This window comes from Hylobates moloch, unplaced genomic scaffold, assembly GCF_009828535.3.
Source record: "Hylobates moloch isolate HMO894 unplaced genomic scaffold, HMol_V3 SCAFFOLD_22, whole genome shotgun sequence".
Classification (NCBI taxonomy): Eukaryota; Metazoa; Chordata; class Mammalia; order Primates; family Hylobatidae; genus Hylobates; species Hylobates moloch.
The window spans coordinates 44546740-44565525 of NW_026652297.1; the positions used below are offsets into that span (position 1 = coordinate 44546740).

The 18786-nt window shown below is 42.0% G+C and overlaps 1 protein-coding gene across 1 annotated transcript in view; it reads left to right on the forward strand.

Annotated features, from left to right (window-relative positions):
* IDO2 (indoleamine 2,3-dioxygenase 2) overlaps positions 1-18786 on the forward strand; it is a 67386-nt gene that overhangs the window by 13542 nt on the left and 35058 nt on the right. The window contains exons 2-3 of the mRNA XM_032143856.2: positions 868-963; positions 16154-16273. Coding sequence (XP_031999747.1) covers positions 868-963; positions 16154-16273 — 216 coding nt within the window. The remainder of the gene's footprint in view (positions 1-867; positions 964-16153; positions 16274-18786) is intronic.

The window sequence follows — 18786 nt, forward strand, 5'->3', positions numbered from 1 at the left end:
AGTCTCCCACCTCACAATGGAGTACCAGGACTTTCACACACAAGCTGAAAAGGCTAGGCTCCTCCCCAGCATAAGGCATGAATTCTGGTGGTTCCACCAGTTTTCCTAGTATGCATGTGGGTGTGCCCAAGCAAACCATAGGTAGTATCAGAAAAGGCAACATTTGATTGGTTAAAAAGCATTATTCAGAAAGAGTCAATTGGGAAAGGGTGGGCCAATAGGGGAAGTTCTCCCTCTGGGTCACGGGTTTCATCTGGGACTAGGAGTCTGGTCTTTCAGCCTTTAGACTGTTTTAGGCTTGAAGGTGGGGTTTCACAGGGACCCTTCCCTATCTGCCTCGGCATCTGTCTGCCTCCTGCCTCTATCACTTTCTCTTGAGTTTTATATTTTAGCAACACTGAGACATCTTTGTCCCAGGAAGCACCTACATCTGTTTATCTGCTGTCCCCTCTACCTTTACTACCTTCCCTTCTTCACATTTATACCCAAAAAAGTCACTAAAATTGGGATCAACTGTCATATTTTATGAATATTTCCCTTTAATTCCTCACAACAGCTGACAGAATTAACTACTTCCTCTTCTTTGCAAGTTATTTGGCTCACACAGATATCAGTAATTAAACATATTGTACTGCGTTGGCATGTATCTGACTAATGTGTTTTTCTCCCGTACTAGGCAATATGCTCCTTAGTCATCTGTGTATCTGAGGTGAGCACAGGGCCTACCTAGCATATGGTGCATTCTCAATGTTCGTTCAACTGCATTGACTTGAATTCCCCTGAAGACTGAAATGTGAAAATAGCTACTCTCGGAAGCCCCTTTCCAGAGAGGTCTAAAATATTTACATGTTTCTATTTTAAATGCAGAAAGAACTTCCAGATCATTACAGGCCTTGGATGGAAATTGCCAACAAACTTCCTCAATTAATTGATGCTCATCAGCTTCGAACTCATGTGGACAAGGTATTCTTCTTTTCACCCCTTCATCACATTCTGTTTTCATCATCATACCACTTTTCTTTCTTAGCCTTGTGGAAGTGTGCCAATTGTCCTGGGAAACTGTTCATTACCATTGAACTTATCAGCAAAGCTATCTCTTCCTTCCTGAAAAACAGAATGACCCCTTCGTAATCTGATACATGAGTTTTCCTAAGGTTTTCAGAGCCAGCACAAAACAGTGCCTGACACATACCAATAATTCACCAAATGTTTGTTTAAAGAAGAATCTGGGTGGGAATGATAAACTAACTAATGGACAAGAGATGGCCTAAGAAGGGCAGCTTGGAAATTCTCAGGTTCCTCATTCCACGTACGTGCTCAGGGCTCTGTTGTTACTGAGGGGGTCTAACTTGATTTTGTCCTGGGTGTTATAGAATAGTTAAGTGGAGGGAATTTCTGAATTATAAAATTGGCCATGGGTTCTACAAAACATCTAATAAGCCTGTAAATTCCACAAAAGTGTTGATTAGGCTGGTACAAAGGTAATTGCAGTTTTTGCCATTACTTTTAATGACAAAAACCACAGATACTTTTGTACCAACCTAATAGCTATGTAATCCTGAAAAAGTTACTCAACTGAAATCCCATTTCCTTATTTATAAAATGAGAGAAACTCTGGTCTCACAGTATTGTTATGGGAAGTAAATCACTTTCGAAGTGGCCCTTTTGTAGTTCTTGTCCTATAATAGCATTCAGTATACATTCATTACTTCTGTGTAGTTTCTTCTCCATCTGTCTTAATCTATCAATTTGGAGTACCACATAATTGCAGAAGTCCATGAAAAGTTTTCTGCTCTCCAAAATTTCCCTTTGCTGATGGATAATATTTAATGTCTAGAATTACAAATTCTTTTTAAAATACTCATTGAATGCTTGCCCTGTGCAAAGCACTAGAACCTTGTAAAAGATGAGTAAGGGACTGGCTTCAATGTCTATGAAGATAGCAAACTAAACAGCGTAATTCCTTTGCCTGATAGATAAAATGTTGTGTTGACATGATCAAAGAAATTCAAAAATAAGGAAAAACTATCTGTAAACACAGAAAAATAGAGAAAAGTTCCAATGATGGAATAAAAACTTGAAGGATTTTTTTGACCGTATTAAGCAAATCATGTATAAAATCCAGAAATAAGTTTACAGGACCCACGTGAAGGATTTAACCAAAGCAGAGGGAGATCCCCATGAGTCCCTTTTTCCCATCTCAGAATAGCAGAGAAGCGAAGCAAGGGAAGCCTGGAGCAGTTGGCAGGAGGGCAGGTTAGAATTCAGTTTGTGAACTATGAGGTCCTCTGCCATAGGCATTCACCAGGCTTTATTTGATTTAACTGCCATAAAGGAAGAGAAGGACTTGTTAAATTGGGGCTCCTCCTAGCACAGCATTGAAACCAGTCCCTATTCCTTCTTGGCCTTTTGGCTAAAATCGAGTGTGAAATCCATCACCTAACATTTGTACTGGGTTTAGGCTGGGTGCGGTGGCTCACGCCTGTAATCCTAGCATTTTGGGAGGCCAAGGCTGGCAGATTGCCTGAGCTCAGGAGTTCGAGACCTGCCTGAGCAACATGGTGAAACCATGTCTCTACTAAAAATACAAAAAATTATCAGGGTGTGGTGGCACATGCCTATAGTCCCAGCTATTTGGGAGGCTGAGGCAGAAGAATCGCTTGAACCCAGGAGACAGAGGTTGTAGTTAGCTGAGATCACACCACAGAACTCCAGCCTGGGCCGCAGAGTGAGACTATCTCAAAAAACAAAACAAAACAAACAAACAAATATATATATACTAAAATACAGATTTTTACTGGGTTTAATAGTGTCTTCCTAGAAGTCATGTTCATGCATAATCTGTGAAAGTGGTCTTATTTGGAAATAGGGTGTGTATAGATGTATTCAAGTTAAGCTGAGGTGATACTGGATTAAATTGTATATGATGAGTGTCCTTATAGGAGAGGAAAAATTAAACACAGGGACATAGACACAAGGGAAAACATCACGTGAAGATGGAGGTAGAATTGGAATGATGCATCGACAAGCCAAGATGTGCCAAGGATTGCTGGCAGCCACCAGGAGTTAGGAGAGAGGCATGGAACAGAATGGAACAAATTCTTCCTCAGAGGCTCCAGAAGAAATCAACCCTATTGATATCTTAATTTGGGACTTCTGTCTTCCATAACTGTGGCAGAGTACATTTCTGCTATTTTAAGTCATGCCGTTTGTGGTCATTAGTTATGGCAGCCCAAAAAACTAACACAACACTCTTGGTCTCTATCACTCCTTTTTTTTTTTTTTTTTGAGACAGAGTCTCGCTCTGTCTCCCAGGCTGGAGTGCAGTGGTACGATCTTGGCTCACTGCAACCTCCAGCTCCCGGGTTCAAGCAATTCTCCTGCCTCAGCCTCCTGAATAGCTGGGACTACAGGCACCCGCCACCAGCCCATATAATTTTTGTATTTGTAGTAGAGACGGGGTTTCACCATATTGGCCAGGCTTGTCTCAAACTCCTAACCTTGTGATCCACTAGCCTCAGCCTCCCAAAGCGCTGGGATTACAGGCCTGAGCCACCATGCATGGCCTCTATCCCTACTCTTAATTGCCTGGAAAATACCTAACAAATCAAGTCCAGTTTTTAGACTTTACCACCAAAGGCTGAGACTGAAACAGTTAGGAATTGTTTGTGAGAAGCAAATACAATAGTTTCCAGAGACTGAATCAGTTAGGAATTTCTTGTGAGAATCAAATGTAATAGTTTCTAGAACTACAGATGGACAAAACATGTGTTCTCTGGATCCTTTACTTGCTATAGACAACACAATAAGTGAATTTACAGCTTTGGTCTTACAGTGCACCTAAGCCAACCACCTTGTCTTAGAATGTCTCAACATACCTATCTATATCCTGAAACAAAATATATTAATTAGCTTAGACCCATTCACTCACATTTCCTAGGAAGACATGATCAGAGGGAGCTATGCAAGAAGAAATCCAGCAGAACTCTGGAAATACAATAAGAAAATCCATATTAGACACTAATCTTAATAAAACTAACCTTTGTTCATGAATTTGAATAGACAAAATTACCAAATAATATGGAAAAAATGGGCAACTCAAAAAGAAGAGGGTAGCCCACTTGGCATTCAGGACCAATGGCCTCCAATAAATAAGATGATATTAGTGCTTTAAATATTCTATTTAGTGTATCCAGTATATTGCCTTCATGAATTAAGTGAAAGCTGATATATAAAAAGAACTATTAGAAATAAAAAACCACACACATCCCAGAACTCCTCAAACTAAACTCAACAAATTCAGTAAAACATTGATTGCAAAAAATATATATAATGACTTAGGGACTTCCTTGATAAATTTCATAAAGCATAAAGAAAAATCAAAGAGTGCAAACCATCAGAAAAATACACAAACATAAAAAAGAGAAATACAGGTGATCCAAATTCCTTGTAGTGGAATCCCATAAGCAGATGAGTGGAGGAAAAGTAAAACTTGCAACATATAAGCACAAAATTTTTAGACCTTAAGAAATATTTGAGTTTTTTATATCAGAAAGATAGTGTTGGGGTGAGGGTTGGGGGGCACATGTAAATACTCAGATGAAATTGCAAATTTTCTAGTGTAAAGAAATCTGCATTTTCATAGACAACAAAAATGAAAAATAGTTTATTTACAGAGTAAATACATACGACTGTTTACCTGTAATGCTAAATATTAAAAGACAGTTTCTTTTCTTTTTTTTGAGACAGAGTTTCACTCTTGTCGCCCAGGCTGGAGTGCACTGGTGCCATATCGGCTCACTGCAACCTCTGCCTCCAGGTTCAAGCAATTCTCCTGCCTCAGCCTCTCTGAGTAGCTGGGATTACAGGTGCCCGCCACCACACCCAGCTAATTTTTGTATTCTTAGTAGAGACGGGGTTTCACCATTTTGGCCAGGCTGGTCTCAAACTCCTGACCTTAGGTGATCCACCCGCCTCAGCCTCCCAAAGTGCTGGGATTACAGGCGTGAGCCACCGTGCTGGCCCAAAAGACAATTTCGTATCTATTTGTATGGCTAAATTTTTAAAATCTGGCAATATCAAATACTGAAGAGGACGTGTAGCAATAGAGACTTTCATTCATTGCTGGTTGAAATGCAAAATGGTACAGCCAGTTTGAAAACTAGCTTGGCAGATTCTTATAAAATGAAACATAGATTTACCATATAACTCAGCAATAGCATTCCTAAGTATTTATCCAAGTAAATGGAAAATTTATGTTCCCAGAAAAAAAATCCATATGTGAATGTTTATAACAGCTTTATTTATAATCACCAAAAAAAAAAAAAAACTTGAAGAAAATAGGATATCCCTCAACTGGGGAATGAATAAACCAAGTTATAGTAATTGTAAATTGTGGGATAGATAGTGGAATAGTATTCAGTGATACAAATGATTGAGCAATTAATTTGTGCAATGACAGGGATGAACCTTAAATACGTTTACCTAAATGAAAGATGTCAGGCCTATATTGTATGATTCTTTTCAAGTGACTTTTTAGAAAAGGCAAAACTAGAAGGATTAAATATAGCTTTATGGTTACTAGAGACAGGCAAGGAGTGGGTAGTTGACTGCAAAGGTAATATATAGGGGAATGTTTAGCGTGATTGAACTGTTTTATATGGCACTAAGGTGATGGATATATGGCTCTAGGCACTGAAAAACCCATAGAATTTTATGTTACAAAGAATGGACTTTCATGTATGCAAATTTTAAAAAATAAACCAGAAAATTGGGAGAATACTAGGATGGAATGCAGACTGTGACAAATAAAACTAACTGGACTCTCATCAAACTAACACAGGAACAGAACACCAAACACCGCATGTTCTTACTTATAAGTGGGAGTTGAACAATGAGAACACATGGACACAGGGAACATGGACACAGGGAGGGGAACATCACACACCAGGGCCTGTTGTGGGGTGGGGGGCTAGGGGAGGGAGAGCATTAGGACAAATACCTAATGCATGAGGGGCTTAAAACCTAGATGATGGGTTGACAGGTGCAGCAAACCACCATGGCATATGTATACATATGTAACAAACCTGCACGTTCTGCACATGTATCCCAGAACTTAGAGCAAAATTTTAAAAAAGTGAAAAAAAAAGCCTAACTGGACTACAAATGCACTATATAACCTCGATGAAGATAGTGGGGAGTAGGGAAAGGAACGGACTTAAATTACTCCAGAAAATAGTGCTGTGTTGTGACTAGAATCTATAAGGCTTACGGTAAATGAAACTTTACAGGATCACTATACTCTAATTGGTAAATCAGTTTTTCACGGGGTGAGGATGAACAGTTGTGAAACTGCTTTACATGTAGTCATACCTTTGCGTTTTGCAGATATTTAATTTTTACAAATTGAAGATTCGTGGCAACCTTGCATCAAGCAAGTCTGTCAACCCCAGTTTTCCAATAGTGTGTACGCATTTGGTGTCTGTGTGTCGTATTTTGATAATTCTCACGATAGTTAAAACTTTTTCTTTACTATTACATCTGTTACAGTGATCTGTGATCAGTGATCTTTAATGTTACTGTCATAATTGTTTTGAAGGTGCCATAAACTGTGCCCCTATAAGTCCTGAAACTTAATTGATAAATGTATGTGTTCTGACTGCTCCACTGACCAGCCATTGCCCCATCTCTCTCCCCCTCCTCCGGCCTCCTGATTGCCTGAGACATAATAATATTGAAATTAGGCCAATTAATAATCCTACACTGGCCTCTAGGTGTTCAAGTGAAAGGAGTTGCATGTCTCTCACTTTAAAAATCTAAAACTAGAGGCTGGTTGTGGTGGCTCACGCCTCTAATCCCAGCACTTTGGGAAGCCAAGGCGGTGGGGGATCACCTGAGGTCAGGAGTTCGAGATCAGCCTGGCCAACATGGCGAAACCCTGTCTCTACTAAAAATGCAAAAATTAGCCAGGCGTGGTGGTGCATACCTGTAATCCCAGCTACTCAGGAGGCTGAGGCAGAAGAATTGTTTGAACCCGGGAGATGGAGGTTGCACTGAGCCGAGACTGTGCGATTGCACTCCAGCCTGGGCAACAAGAGTAAAACTCTGTCTCAAAAAAAAAAACAAAAAACAAAAATCTAAAGCTAGAAATGATTAAGCTTAGTGAGAAAGTCATGTCAAAACCAGATCGGCTTAAAGCTGGGCCTCTTTTGCCAAACAGCCAAGCTGGGAGTGCAAAGGAAAAGCTTTTGAAGAAAATTAGAAGTGCTACTCCAGTGAACACACGAATGATAAGAAAGCAAAAGAGCCTTATTGCTGATATAGAGGAAGTTCGAGTATTTTGGATAGAAGATCAAACCAGCCACAACTTCCCTTAAACCAAAGCCTAATTCAAAGAAAGGCCCTAACTGTCTTCAATTCTACAAAGTCTGAGAGGGGTGAAGAAGCTGCAGAAAAAAAAGTTTTAAACCAGCAGAGTCTGGTTCATGAAGTATGAGGCTAGAAGCCATCTCCACAACATAAAAGTGCAAGGTGAAGCAGCAAGTGCTGATGGAGAAGCTGCAGCTAATTATCCAGAATATCCAGCTAAAATCATCAATGAAGGTGGCTACATTTATTTTTTATTTTTATTATTTATTAATTTATTTATTTTGAGACAAAGTCTTGTTGTATCCCCCAGGCTGGAGTGCGGTGGCATGATGTTGGCTCACTGCAACCTCCACCTCCCAGGTTCAAGCAATTCTCCTGCCTCAGCCTCCCCAGTATCTGGGATTACAGGCATCTGCCACAACACCCGACTAATTTTTGTATCTTTAGTAGAGACAGGGTTTTACCACATTGGCCAGGCTGGTCTTGAACTCCTGACCTCAGGTGATCCACTCACCTTGGCTTCCCAAAGAGCTGGGATTATAGGCATGAACCACCACGCCTGGCCAGTGGCTACATTTAAAAATAGGTGTTCAATGCAGACAAAACCATCTTTTATTGGAAGAAGATTCCATCCAGGACTTTTTTTTTTTTTTTGAGACAGAGTCTCACTTTGTCGCCAGGCTGGCGTGCAGTGGTGCGATCTCAGCTCACTGCAACCTCTGCCTCCCAGGTTCAGGTGATTCCCCTGCCTCAGCCTCCTGAGTAGCTGGAACTACAGGCACGTGCCACCATGCCCAGCTAATTTTTGTAGTTTTAGTAGAGACGGGGTTTCACCATGTTGGCCAGGATGGTCTCTATCTCTGACCTCGGGATCCACCCCCCTTGGCCTCCCAAAGTGCTGGGATTACAGGCGTGAGCCACTGTGCCCAGCCCAGGACTTTCGTAGTTAGAAAAAAGTCACTGACTCTCTTGTTAGGGGCTAGTGCAGCTGGTGACTCTAAGTTGAAGCCAGTGCTTACTTACCATTCCCAAAATCTTAGGGCCCTTACCAGTTATGTGAAATCTACTCTGCCTGAGCTCTGTAAATGGACAATAAAGCCTGGATGATGGCACATTTATTTACAGCATGCTTTACTGAATACTTTAAGCTCACTGTTGCGACCTACTGCTCAGAAAAAAATATTCCTTTCAAAATATTACTGCTTATTAACAATGCCTCTGGTCACCCAAGAGCTCTAATGGAGATGTACAGGAAATAAATGTTGTTTTCATGCCTGCTAACACCTTTGTTCTGCAACCTATGGATCAAGGAGTCATTCTGGCTTTCAGGTGTTATTATTTAAGTACTGTACTTTGTAAGGCTATTCCTGACACAGATAGCGATCCTCTGAAGAATCTGGGCAAAGTCAAAGGAAACCTGGAAAGGATTCACTATTCTAGATACTATTAAAAGCATTCATGATTCATGGAGGACGTCAAAATAAAAACATTAATAGGAGTTTGCAAGAAGTCAACCCTCATGGATGACTTTGAGGGGTTCAAGACTTGAGCAGAGGAAGTCACTGCAGATGTGGCAGAAATAGTATGAGAACTAAAATTAGAAGTGGAATCTGATTTTGTAACTGAGTTGCTGCAATCTTATGATTGAACTTTTCTTTTCTTTTTTTTTTTTTGAGACAGAGTTTCGCTCTTATTGCCCAAGCTGGAGTGCGGTGGCGCAATCTTGGCTCACTGCAGGCTCTGCCTCCCGGGTTCAAGCAATTCTCCTACCTCAGCCTCCTGAGTTCCTAGGATTATAGGTGCCTGCCACCAAGCCCACCTAATTTTTTGTATTTTTAGTAGAGATGGGGTTTTGCCATGTTGGCCAGGCTGGTCTCAAACTCCTGGCCTCAGGTGATCCACTCACCTTGGCCTCCCAAAGTGCTGGGATTACAGGCGTGAGCCAACACCCCAGCTGCATGATTGAACTTTAAGAGATAAGTTGCTTCTTATGGAAAGTAGTTGCACAACACAGAATTTACTCGTGGTGAAAATACTGTGTTTGAACTGCTGTTGAAATGTTGTTGAACATTGTTGAAATGATTAAAAAAAAATTAGAATGTTCCATAAACACAGGTGATAAAGCATCAGCAGGATTTGAGAGGATTAACTGCAATTTTAAAAGAAGTTCTACTGGGGGTCCAGTGCGGTGGCTCACACCAGCATTTTGGGAGGCCGAGGCAGGCGGATCACTTGAGGTTGAGTTTGAGACCAGCCTGGCCAACATAATGAAACACCACTACCTCTACTAAAAATACAAAAATCAGCTGGGCAGGGTGGCAGGCTCCTGTGATCCCAGCTACTTGGGAGGCTGAAGCAGGAGAATTGCTTTAACCTGGGAGGCAGAAGTTACAGTGAGTCAAGATCTCGCCAATGCACTCCAGTCTGGGTAACAGAGCAAGACTCCATCTCAAAAAAAAAAAAAAAAAAAAGTTCTACTGGGGAAAAAATGCTAACAAACAGATTGCATGCATGCAACGGATAAATCTTTTGTGAAAGGAAGAGTCAATCGACGTGGTGAACCGCCTTGTTATCTTAAGCCACCTCAACCTTCAGCAACCAACAGCCTGAACAGTGAGTAGCCATCAGCATCAAAGCAGGGCTCTCCACCAACAAAGAGATTATGACTCACTGAAGGCTCAGATGATCATTAGCATATTTTAGCAATAAAGTACTTTATGATTAAGGTATAAAGTACTTTATAATGTACATTGTTTTTCTAGACATAATGCTATTGCACACTTTATAGTGTGAACATAACTTTTACATCCACTGGGAAGCCAAGAAATGTGTGTGATTTGCTTTACTGGAATAGGCACTTTATTGTGGTGGTCTGGACTTGGGCCCTGACTATCTCCAAGGTATACCTGTGCATACTTGGGTTGAACAATAAGTAAATAGATGGTGGATGATGTTTCACTGTGAGTGAGGGAAGTTATAGATTAGCAAGGGGTAGGAGGGAAAGCTAGAATGAATAGGTGCTACTGGATTAGAGTTGGAGACATCAGTATGAAGTCATGTTTTGTTTAATATTTATAAATATATAGGAATGTATAATACTACTTACATATGCCTATATAATGAGTTATATGTATTTATATACACACACACGTTTCCTAGATCTATCCACTGCAAGGATCTAGAATTAGTGACATCCCAATAGCAATGAGCAAACCCACTGCCCAGATAAATACCCTTCTCCAATAACAGGAGCCTGGTCTTCTTGAAGAAATAGCTGATAATTTCCTTTCCTTAGGAAAGGAAAATATAAGTATGTAAGAAACACTGTGAAACAATGAAATCAGTAAATTTTATGGTCATTATAATCATTGATAATGTGATTGTGAAATAAGAAAATAATTTATAAAATATTATAATAGCATTCTGATTGTGTATTGTGTGTAGGTATATATTCTTGTGACCAAGTTGTGTTAAAATGCTACAGCTAAACTCTGTATTTCTTTTTAACAAAACTTGGGACATAGTGGAGTGAGAGTTGTAAAACGAAAATCATGGGTTTTCTTGTTTTTCGTTTTTTTGTTTTTTTTTGTTTGTTTTTGTTATTTTTTTCTGAGACGGAGTCTCCCTCTGTCTCCTAGGCTGGAGTGTAATGGCACAATCTGGGCTCACTGCAACCTCCGCCTCCCAGATTCAAGCGATTCTCCTGCCTCAGCCTCCCGAGTAGTTGGTATTACAGGCTCCTGCCACCACGCCCAGCTAATTTTTTATACTTTTGGTAGAGACTGGGTTTCACCAAAATCAGGCTGGTCTTAAATTCCTGACCTCAAGTGATCCATCCGCCTTGGCCTCTCAAAGTGCTGGGATTACAGGTGTGAGCCACTGTGCCCAGCCAAAATAATGTTTGTATTGGTGTGCTATGCCAGATTATAAAACAAATGAACCAGAAAAATAATATATAGTTAACAGCAAAGTAAGATTTGTCCAATCAGTTATCATGACATTTTATAAAACCACAGAAATTCTGACCAGATGGCATCAGGGCAGCAATAAACAAGGGAACCAAAAACTTAATAGAGGACCTACATACAGACCCATGTGTGTATGGAATACATACTAAACATATGACAGGGGTGAAATGTTGGGAACACAATGGTAATAACATGAATAGTAATCCATACATAGAGTTTGCACATAGCAAAATGATTAGCTCTGCTCTTTTCACCACAAACAAAAATAAATTCATTCAAGATGGATACAAACTTAAATGTCAAAATAAAAAATGTTTCATCTGTTGGAAGAAAATGTAGGAGAGTATCTTTATGTACTGGGATGAAGGAAGAATTTTCTAGGGCCAGGCGCCATGGCTCACGCCTGTAATCCCAGCACTTTGGGAGGCCAAAGTGGGTGGATCACCTGAGATCAGGAGTTTGAGATCATCCTGGCCAACATGGTGAAACTCCGTCTCTACTGAAAATACACAAAATTGGCTGGGCACTGTGGCTCACACCTGAAATCCCAGTACTTTGGGACGCCCATGTGGGCAGATCGATCACAAAGTCAAGAGATCGAGACCATCCTGGCCAATATGGTGAAAACTCTTCTCTGCTAAAAATACAAAAATTAGCTGGGTGTGGTGGCATGCACCTGTAGTCCCATCTACTTGGGAGGCTGAGGCAGGAGAATAGCTTGAACCCGGGAGGCAGAGGTTGCAGTGAACCGAGATTGCGTGACTGCACTCCAGCCTGGTGACAGAGCGAGACTCCGTCTAAAAAAAAAACACACACACACATACACACACACAAAATTAGTTGGGTGTGGTGGCGTGCACCTGTAATCTCAGCTACTCAGGAGGCTGAGGCAGGAGTTTTGTTTTGTTTTTTTTTTTTTTGAAATGGAGTCTCACTCTGTCACCCAGGCTGGAGTGCATTGGCACGATCTTGGCTCACTGCAAGCTCCACCTTCTGGGTTCACACCATTCAACATTGGAGTATTTTTATGACATACTTGATATCCTTAAAACAGGACCTCTGTTCATTAAAATAGGCAAAAAGACAATGAAAAGCCAAGCCACAAACTGAGGGAAGATATTGTCCCACATATACATGAAAAGAAGATTTGTATCCTGAATATATAAAATCCTGTAAATTGATTGGAAAAACAACCAAATAAAAAACAATGTTCAACAGATATTTTGTGGAATAGAAGACACAAGTTCCCAATACATCATCTGAAAAATGCAAACTATCATTAATAGTCAAGAAAATGAAAGTTAAAACCATAATGGGATAGCATTTTATAACCACACAACTGAAAAATGCTTAAAGTCTGGCATGAACAGGTATTGGCAGGAATATAAAACATCTGAATCTTTTATTCACTGTGGGTACAACCTCTCTCAAAAACTGCTTGTCATTATCTGGCAATGTTGAATATATACATCCTATTAATTAAGAACTTCTTTCTTGTGTATATAAATATGTTAGAGCTTCCTAGGCCTGTGTACCCTGAAAGGTATGAAAGCATTGTTTATCATAGCAAAAAAAAAATAAAATAACTGTAAATATAAATAAACTGCAGATGCATCCAGTAATGATGAATGTCAAAGCCATAATGTTGATGAGAAAAGGAAATCATAGAATATCCTGTATTCAGTATAATTCTATTATGTTAAGTTCAAAAGCATTCAAACTAAATAATCAATATATTTTGAGATGGTGTCTCGCTTTGTCCCCCAGGATGGAGTGCAGTGGGACCATCCTGGCCCACTGCAACCTCCACCTCCCAGGTTCAGGCTATTCCCCTGCCTCAGCCACCCAAGTAGCTGGGACTACAGGTGCACACCACCACGCCTGGCTAATTTTTGTATTTTTATAGAGATGGGGTTTCACCATGTTGGCTGCTGGTCTCCAATTCCTGACCTCAAGTGATCTGCCCGTCTCAGCCTTCCAAAATGCTGGGATTACAGGTGTGAGTCACCATGCCTGGCCAATAATATATTGTTCAGTGATCGTACGTATATGAATTTTGAAGGACATATAAATAGTGAGGAAATAACAAATACAAAATTCAACAAATGGATACTCTTGAGGAGCAAGCAGGATATTACAATCAATGAGAGGTACACAGAGGGTTGCAAAAATTTTGGTCAAGTTCTATTTCTTAAGCTGATTGATGAGTAAATAAGTGTTTACTTATGTCTACTCTTTAGGTTGTAAATAGATATTACATGTATTTAATTTATATTCACTGTGTATAAATTAATGAAATGCTTCTAATAAATAAGCAGTTATAAGACGCATTTCAAAGTGTTCAGCAGAAAATAGTGCAAACATGTTGCTCTGAATCATGTTGCAGATTCTAAAGAAATGTTCACAATGGTTCCAAGAAGCTCCTCAAACTGCATTTTTGCTTTTAGAAGGAAAATCACATATTTGGCCCTCCCAAACTGAGGCCAGAGACTGTCAAAATGTTAGTTGAGTAGCGTTAAGAAAAGCATTGAAGGTGGAGTACCTTTCCATTGTGATGGAAACCCACAAATTAGTATTTCTGTTTTTAGTCCGATATTATTTCTACTAATTCATAGACTTTTAAAACACCTGTCATCGGGGACAAATAATTTTGTGCTCGTGTCCTCAAAGTCATTTACAATTCAGAACAAATTGACTTAGAAATAAAATGAGATTAATATTTGTTATTTATTTGTGAGAAAAGTATTAATAATTTTCTAATAGTGTATCTTTCAAATGTGTCTAGACAGAATAAAAATAATTATATAACACTCAAAATAAATTATTAAACGATAATGAACTAAAAAAAATTTTAGAACATTTATGTGAAAGATTAAGATCCATAATACAAATATATTCTATGAAATCACTAAGATGAATGATTGACGGGGAAAGATGGGCAAATAATATAAGTAGTTAAGACAGTGAAAGATATTTGAATTGATGATAAACAGGCAAAAATACTCAATCTCAAGAATAAACCAAAAATGCCAATGAAAACAATGAACTATCTGGTTTCAGCTAAGGGAGTGTCAATAAATTTAAAATGTACTTAATAAATAACTGCTGTTATGATGCTTACCTGGTTCCTGTTAAAAAGCAACATCTCAAGGCCGGGCATGATGATTTATGCCTGTAAGTGCAGCACTTTGGGAGGCCAAGGTGGGAGGATTGTTCCAACCCAGAAGTTTGAGTTTGAGACTAGCCTGGGCAACATAGTGAGACCCCCATCCCTACAAACAATTTTAAAATTAGCCAGATGCAGTGGCACATGCCTGTAGTCCCAGGTACTCAGGAAGCTGAGGCAGGAGGATTGCTGGAGCCCAGAAGTTCAAAGCTGCAGTGAGCTATGATTGCCGTACTGCACTCCCGCCAGGGTAGCAGAGCAAGATCCTGTTTCTAAAACAAAACAAAACGAAACAAAACAAGTAACATCTCAACAGTACTCCCTCCTTCCAGCTGTGCCTCCCCTGCAAGCCTAGGGCACATTCTAGTTGTGATTCTGGAAGCCAATTTATTTTTATTTTTAATTTTTGTGGGCACATAGTCGGTGTATACATTTATGGGGTACATGAGATGTTTTGATACAGACATGCAACATGTAATAATCACATCAGAGTAAACGGGGTGTTCGTCACCTCGAGCATTTATCCTTTCTTTGTGTTACAAACAATCCAGTTACGCTTTTAGTTATTTTTAAATGTACGATGTTACTGTAGCCCCCTGTTGTGCTATCAAACACCAGCTCTTATTCATTCTATCTAGCTGTATTTTCGAACCCTTGGGGATGGTGAATGAGAGCTCATTTTTGGGAGGAAGAAGTGCACAGTCTCGCCATGGGGACAGCGGGTGAAGGACCAGCCTCAGAGGATACCCCAACCTCAACCCCGGGCCTGCGCTGGAGGAGCCCCAGCTCCGCGCCCACGGTGCCTGGAGATTAAAAGGATACCAAAAACACCCCCTGCCGCCCTCCTTTCTGGCGCTTGGGACCGGCAGGGGACCACCCGGGAAGATCCAGATCAGGCTGTGTCTAGAGCTGGGGAGTGGGCTGGGGTGGGGGAAAGAGGTGAGCAGAGGGGACGCGCCTGGAAGCCGAATTCAGAGGCCGCTGCTGTCACGCAGGGCAGCCCCGGGCAGCACGGAGAAACTGCTGATAGTTGTTTAAGAAGTGTTGCTTTCAACCATGATACCGCCTTTACGCGTTACAGTGATGCTGTGTCTTCCCCGTTATGGCAACAGGGCTATGGGCATGGAGGGCGGGGGTGGAGGGGGTGTGAAAAGCCTCAGGCAGCGTCAGGGGTTGTGTTCCTGCTCCTGTTTGATAGAGAGAGGAACACCACCGCACAGGGCTGTTGCAAGGTCAGCGATAGCAAGCAGGGCACAGTGTTTGGATAAGACAGGCTTGTAAAAGTTGCCATGCAAGACCCCTAGGAAGTAAGTCCGCTCAGTCCCGGGAGTTAAGTATCCTGCAACATTCCAGCCAAGCAGTGGCTTCAGGGATGGAGACGGGAGGCTGCCACAGCCATGGGGACAAACTGTGGGCTCGGGTGGGCGGTTAGGTTCTTCCCGAGCAAAGTCGTGTGGACCACCTCCTATACTGCAGGATCGTGGGTCTGGGGATAAATGGGTGTGTGTGCGGGCTCTTTGTACCTTCATTAAAATATAACACATTGCCTTCCACCCAAAGGTCCCTTCTCATCCCGGGTCCCCGGCCCCTGTTCCCTCCCCTGTCCCCGTTCCCATCCCTCCTCTGACGGCATTTGGACTTTCATGAACAGATGCCCCTGCTGAGCTGCCAGTTCCTGAAGGGTCACCGGGAGCAGCGCCTGGCCCACCTGGTCCTGAGCTTCCTCACCATGGGTTATGTCTGGCAGGAAGGAGAGGCGCAGCCTGCAGAGGTGAGGGCCAGAGAGCAGCTTCTCCTGTTACCTGGCAGGTTGGCTGCGCCTGGAGTAACGTGCTCCCTGCTAGGTGCTACCCTGTTTTCCTGGAAAATGGGTGATTTCTTCTTCTCAATGGGCATCAGTTTAAGCAACGATGAAGGGCTCATTTATTATTTATTATTTTTTTTTATTTTATTTTGAGCCAGTCTCACTCTGTCACTCAGGCTGGAGTGCAGTGGGGTGATCTTGGCTCACTGCAACCTCCCCTTCCAGGTTCAAGCAATTCTCCTGCCTCAGCCTTTCTTGTAGCTGGGACTACAGGCACCCACCACCACACCTGGCTAATTTTTGTATTTTTAGTAGAGATGGGTTTCACCATGTTGCCCAGGCTGGTCTCGAACTCTTGACCTCAGGTAATCTGCCTGCCTGGGCCTCCCAGAGTGCTGGGATTATAGGCGTGAGCCACTGCGCCCAGCCTGAAGGGCCATTTAAATGAAGGATTTTTTTATTTTTATTTTTCTGACTAAGAGCTAATTTGTCTTTTAAACTGATAGCTATTTTTTCCTTTTATAAGCTTTTGAATTTTTTGTTTGTTTGTTTGTTTTTTGGCACCCTCTTCCAAGAATGTTTGAAGAGCTGCATTTGAAGGCAGATTGCTTTTTTGCTTTAAAACAGGGTCACACCATGTTGCCCAGGCTGGAGTGCAGTGGTGCAATCATAGCTCACTGCAGCCTCAACTCCTCCCGGGATTAAGCGACCCTCCCACCTCAGCCTCCTGAAAAGCTGGGGCTACCAGCACGTACCACCACACCCAGCTAATTGTTAAAAATTTTTTGTGGAGATGAGGGTCTTGCTGTTTTGCCCAGGCTGGTCTTAAACTCCTGGCCTCAAGTGATCCTCCTGCCTTTGCCTCCCGTGCTGGGATTACAGGCGTGAGCCACCATGCCGGACCTGAAGACAGACTCTGAGAATTCATAAAAACCTCACAGCATTTTGTACTCTTATGTATATAAATTATCTAGGTTGCTCTCCATAATCCTGTAAAGTAACGAGAGTCATACCAGGCCCATTTTACAACTGAAAAGCACAGACACTTATTTCCTTAATCAAGGTCAGACAGCAAATTAGTGGAAAAGCCAAGGCCAGAACCCAGGTCTTCTGATTTTACTAGTGCAGCCTTCTTTCCCCAGGGAACACATTGACATTTACAACACTCATCTTAATTTTTTTAATACTGCTTTCTATCCAGCCAATTATTTGTCTTTTAATAATTCATCCAAATCTCTTCTGAATCATTGCATAACTTTGTACAGCTTCCACCCACAGTGTTACTTTTATTTTTAAAAGTAACTGTTTTTAAAAGTTACTGTGATTTTTAAAAGTGTGCCTTTCCCAGAAATCAGGGAGTTACCCATGTCCTAGAACTCCACGGTGAAGAGAACAGCCTGTGCCCATCGTGTTTGCCTGATTGATCTTACCTCTTCTCTCTCAGGGAAACACAGGAGACTTAGGGAAGAGGAAAAGGGTAGAGTCACTACAGCCTTGTTATTTGTCAGTGCATCTCTTTTCTTTTTCTTTTTTTTTGGATACAGAGTTTCGCTCTTGTCGCCCAGGCTAGAGTGCAGTGGTGTGATCTCGGCTCACTGCAACCTCGGCTTCCTGGGTCCAAGGGATTCTCCTGCCTCAGCCTCTCGAGTAGCTGGGATTACAGGCACCTGCCACCACGGCCAGCTAATTTTTTTGTATTTTTAGTAGAGACGGGGTTTCACCATGTTGACCAGGCTGATCTTGAACTCCTGACCTCAGGTGATCCACCCACCTGAACCTCCCAAAGTGCTGCGATTACAGGCATGGGCCCCAGCACCCGGCCAGTGCATTGCATTTTTTTTTTTTTTTGAGACGGAGTCTCACTCTGTCGCCCAGGCTGGAGTGCAGTGGCACGATCTTGGCTCACTGCAAGCTCCGCCTCCCAGGTTCACGCCAGTCTCCTGTCTCAGCCTCCCAAGTAACTGGGGCTACAGGCGCCCACCACAACGCCTGGCTAATTTTCGTATTTTTAGTACAGACGGGGTTTCACCATGTTAGCCAGGATGGTCTCTATCTCCTGACCTCGTGATCCACCCGCCTTCGCCTCCCAAAGTGCTGGGATTACAGGCGTGAGCCACTGCGCCCCGCCTGCATTTCTTTTTTTTTTTTTTTTTTTGAGACGGAGTCTTGCTCTGTCACCCAGGCTGGAGTGCAGTGGCCCGATCTCGGCTCACTGCAAGCTCCGCCTCCCGGGTTCACGCCATTCTCCTGCCTCAGCCTCTCCGAGTAGCTGGGACTACAGGCGCCTGCCACCACGCCCGGCTAATTTTTTGTATTTTTGGTAGAGACGGGGTTTCACTGTGGTCTCGATCTCCTGACCTCGTGATCCGCCCGCCTCGGCCTCCCAAAGTGCTGGGATTACAAGCGTGAGCCACCGCGCCTGCATTTCTAAAACAGTGTGTCTGATGCTGAAAAGTTTGAAGTCTAGGCACGTCCCAGTG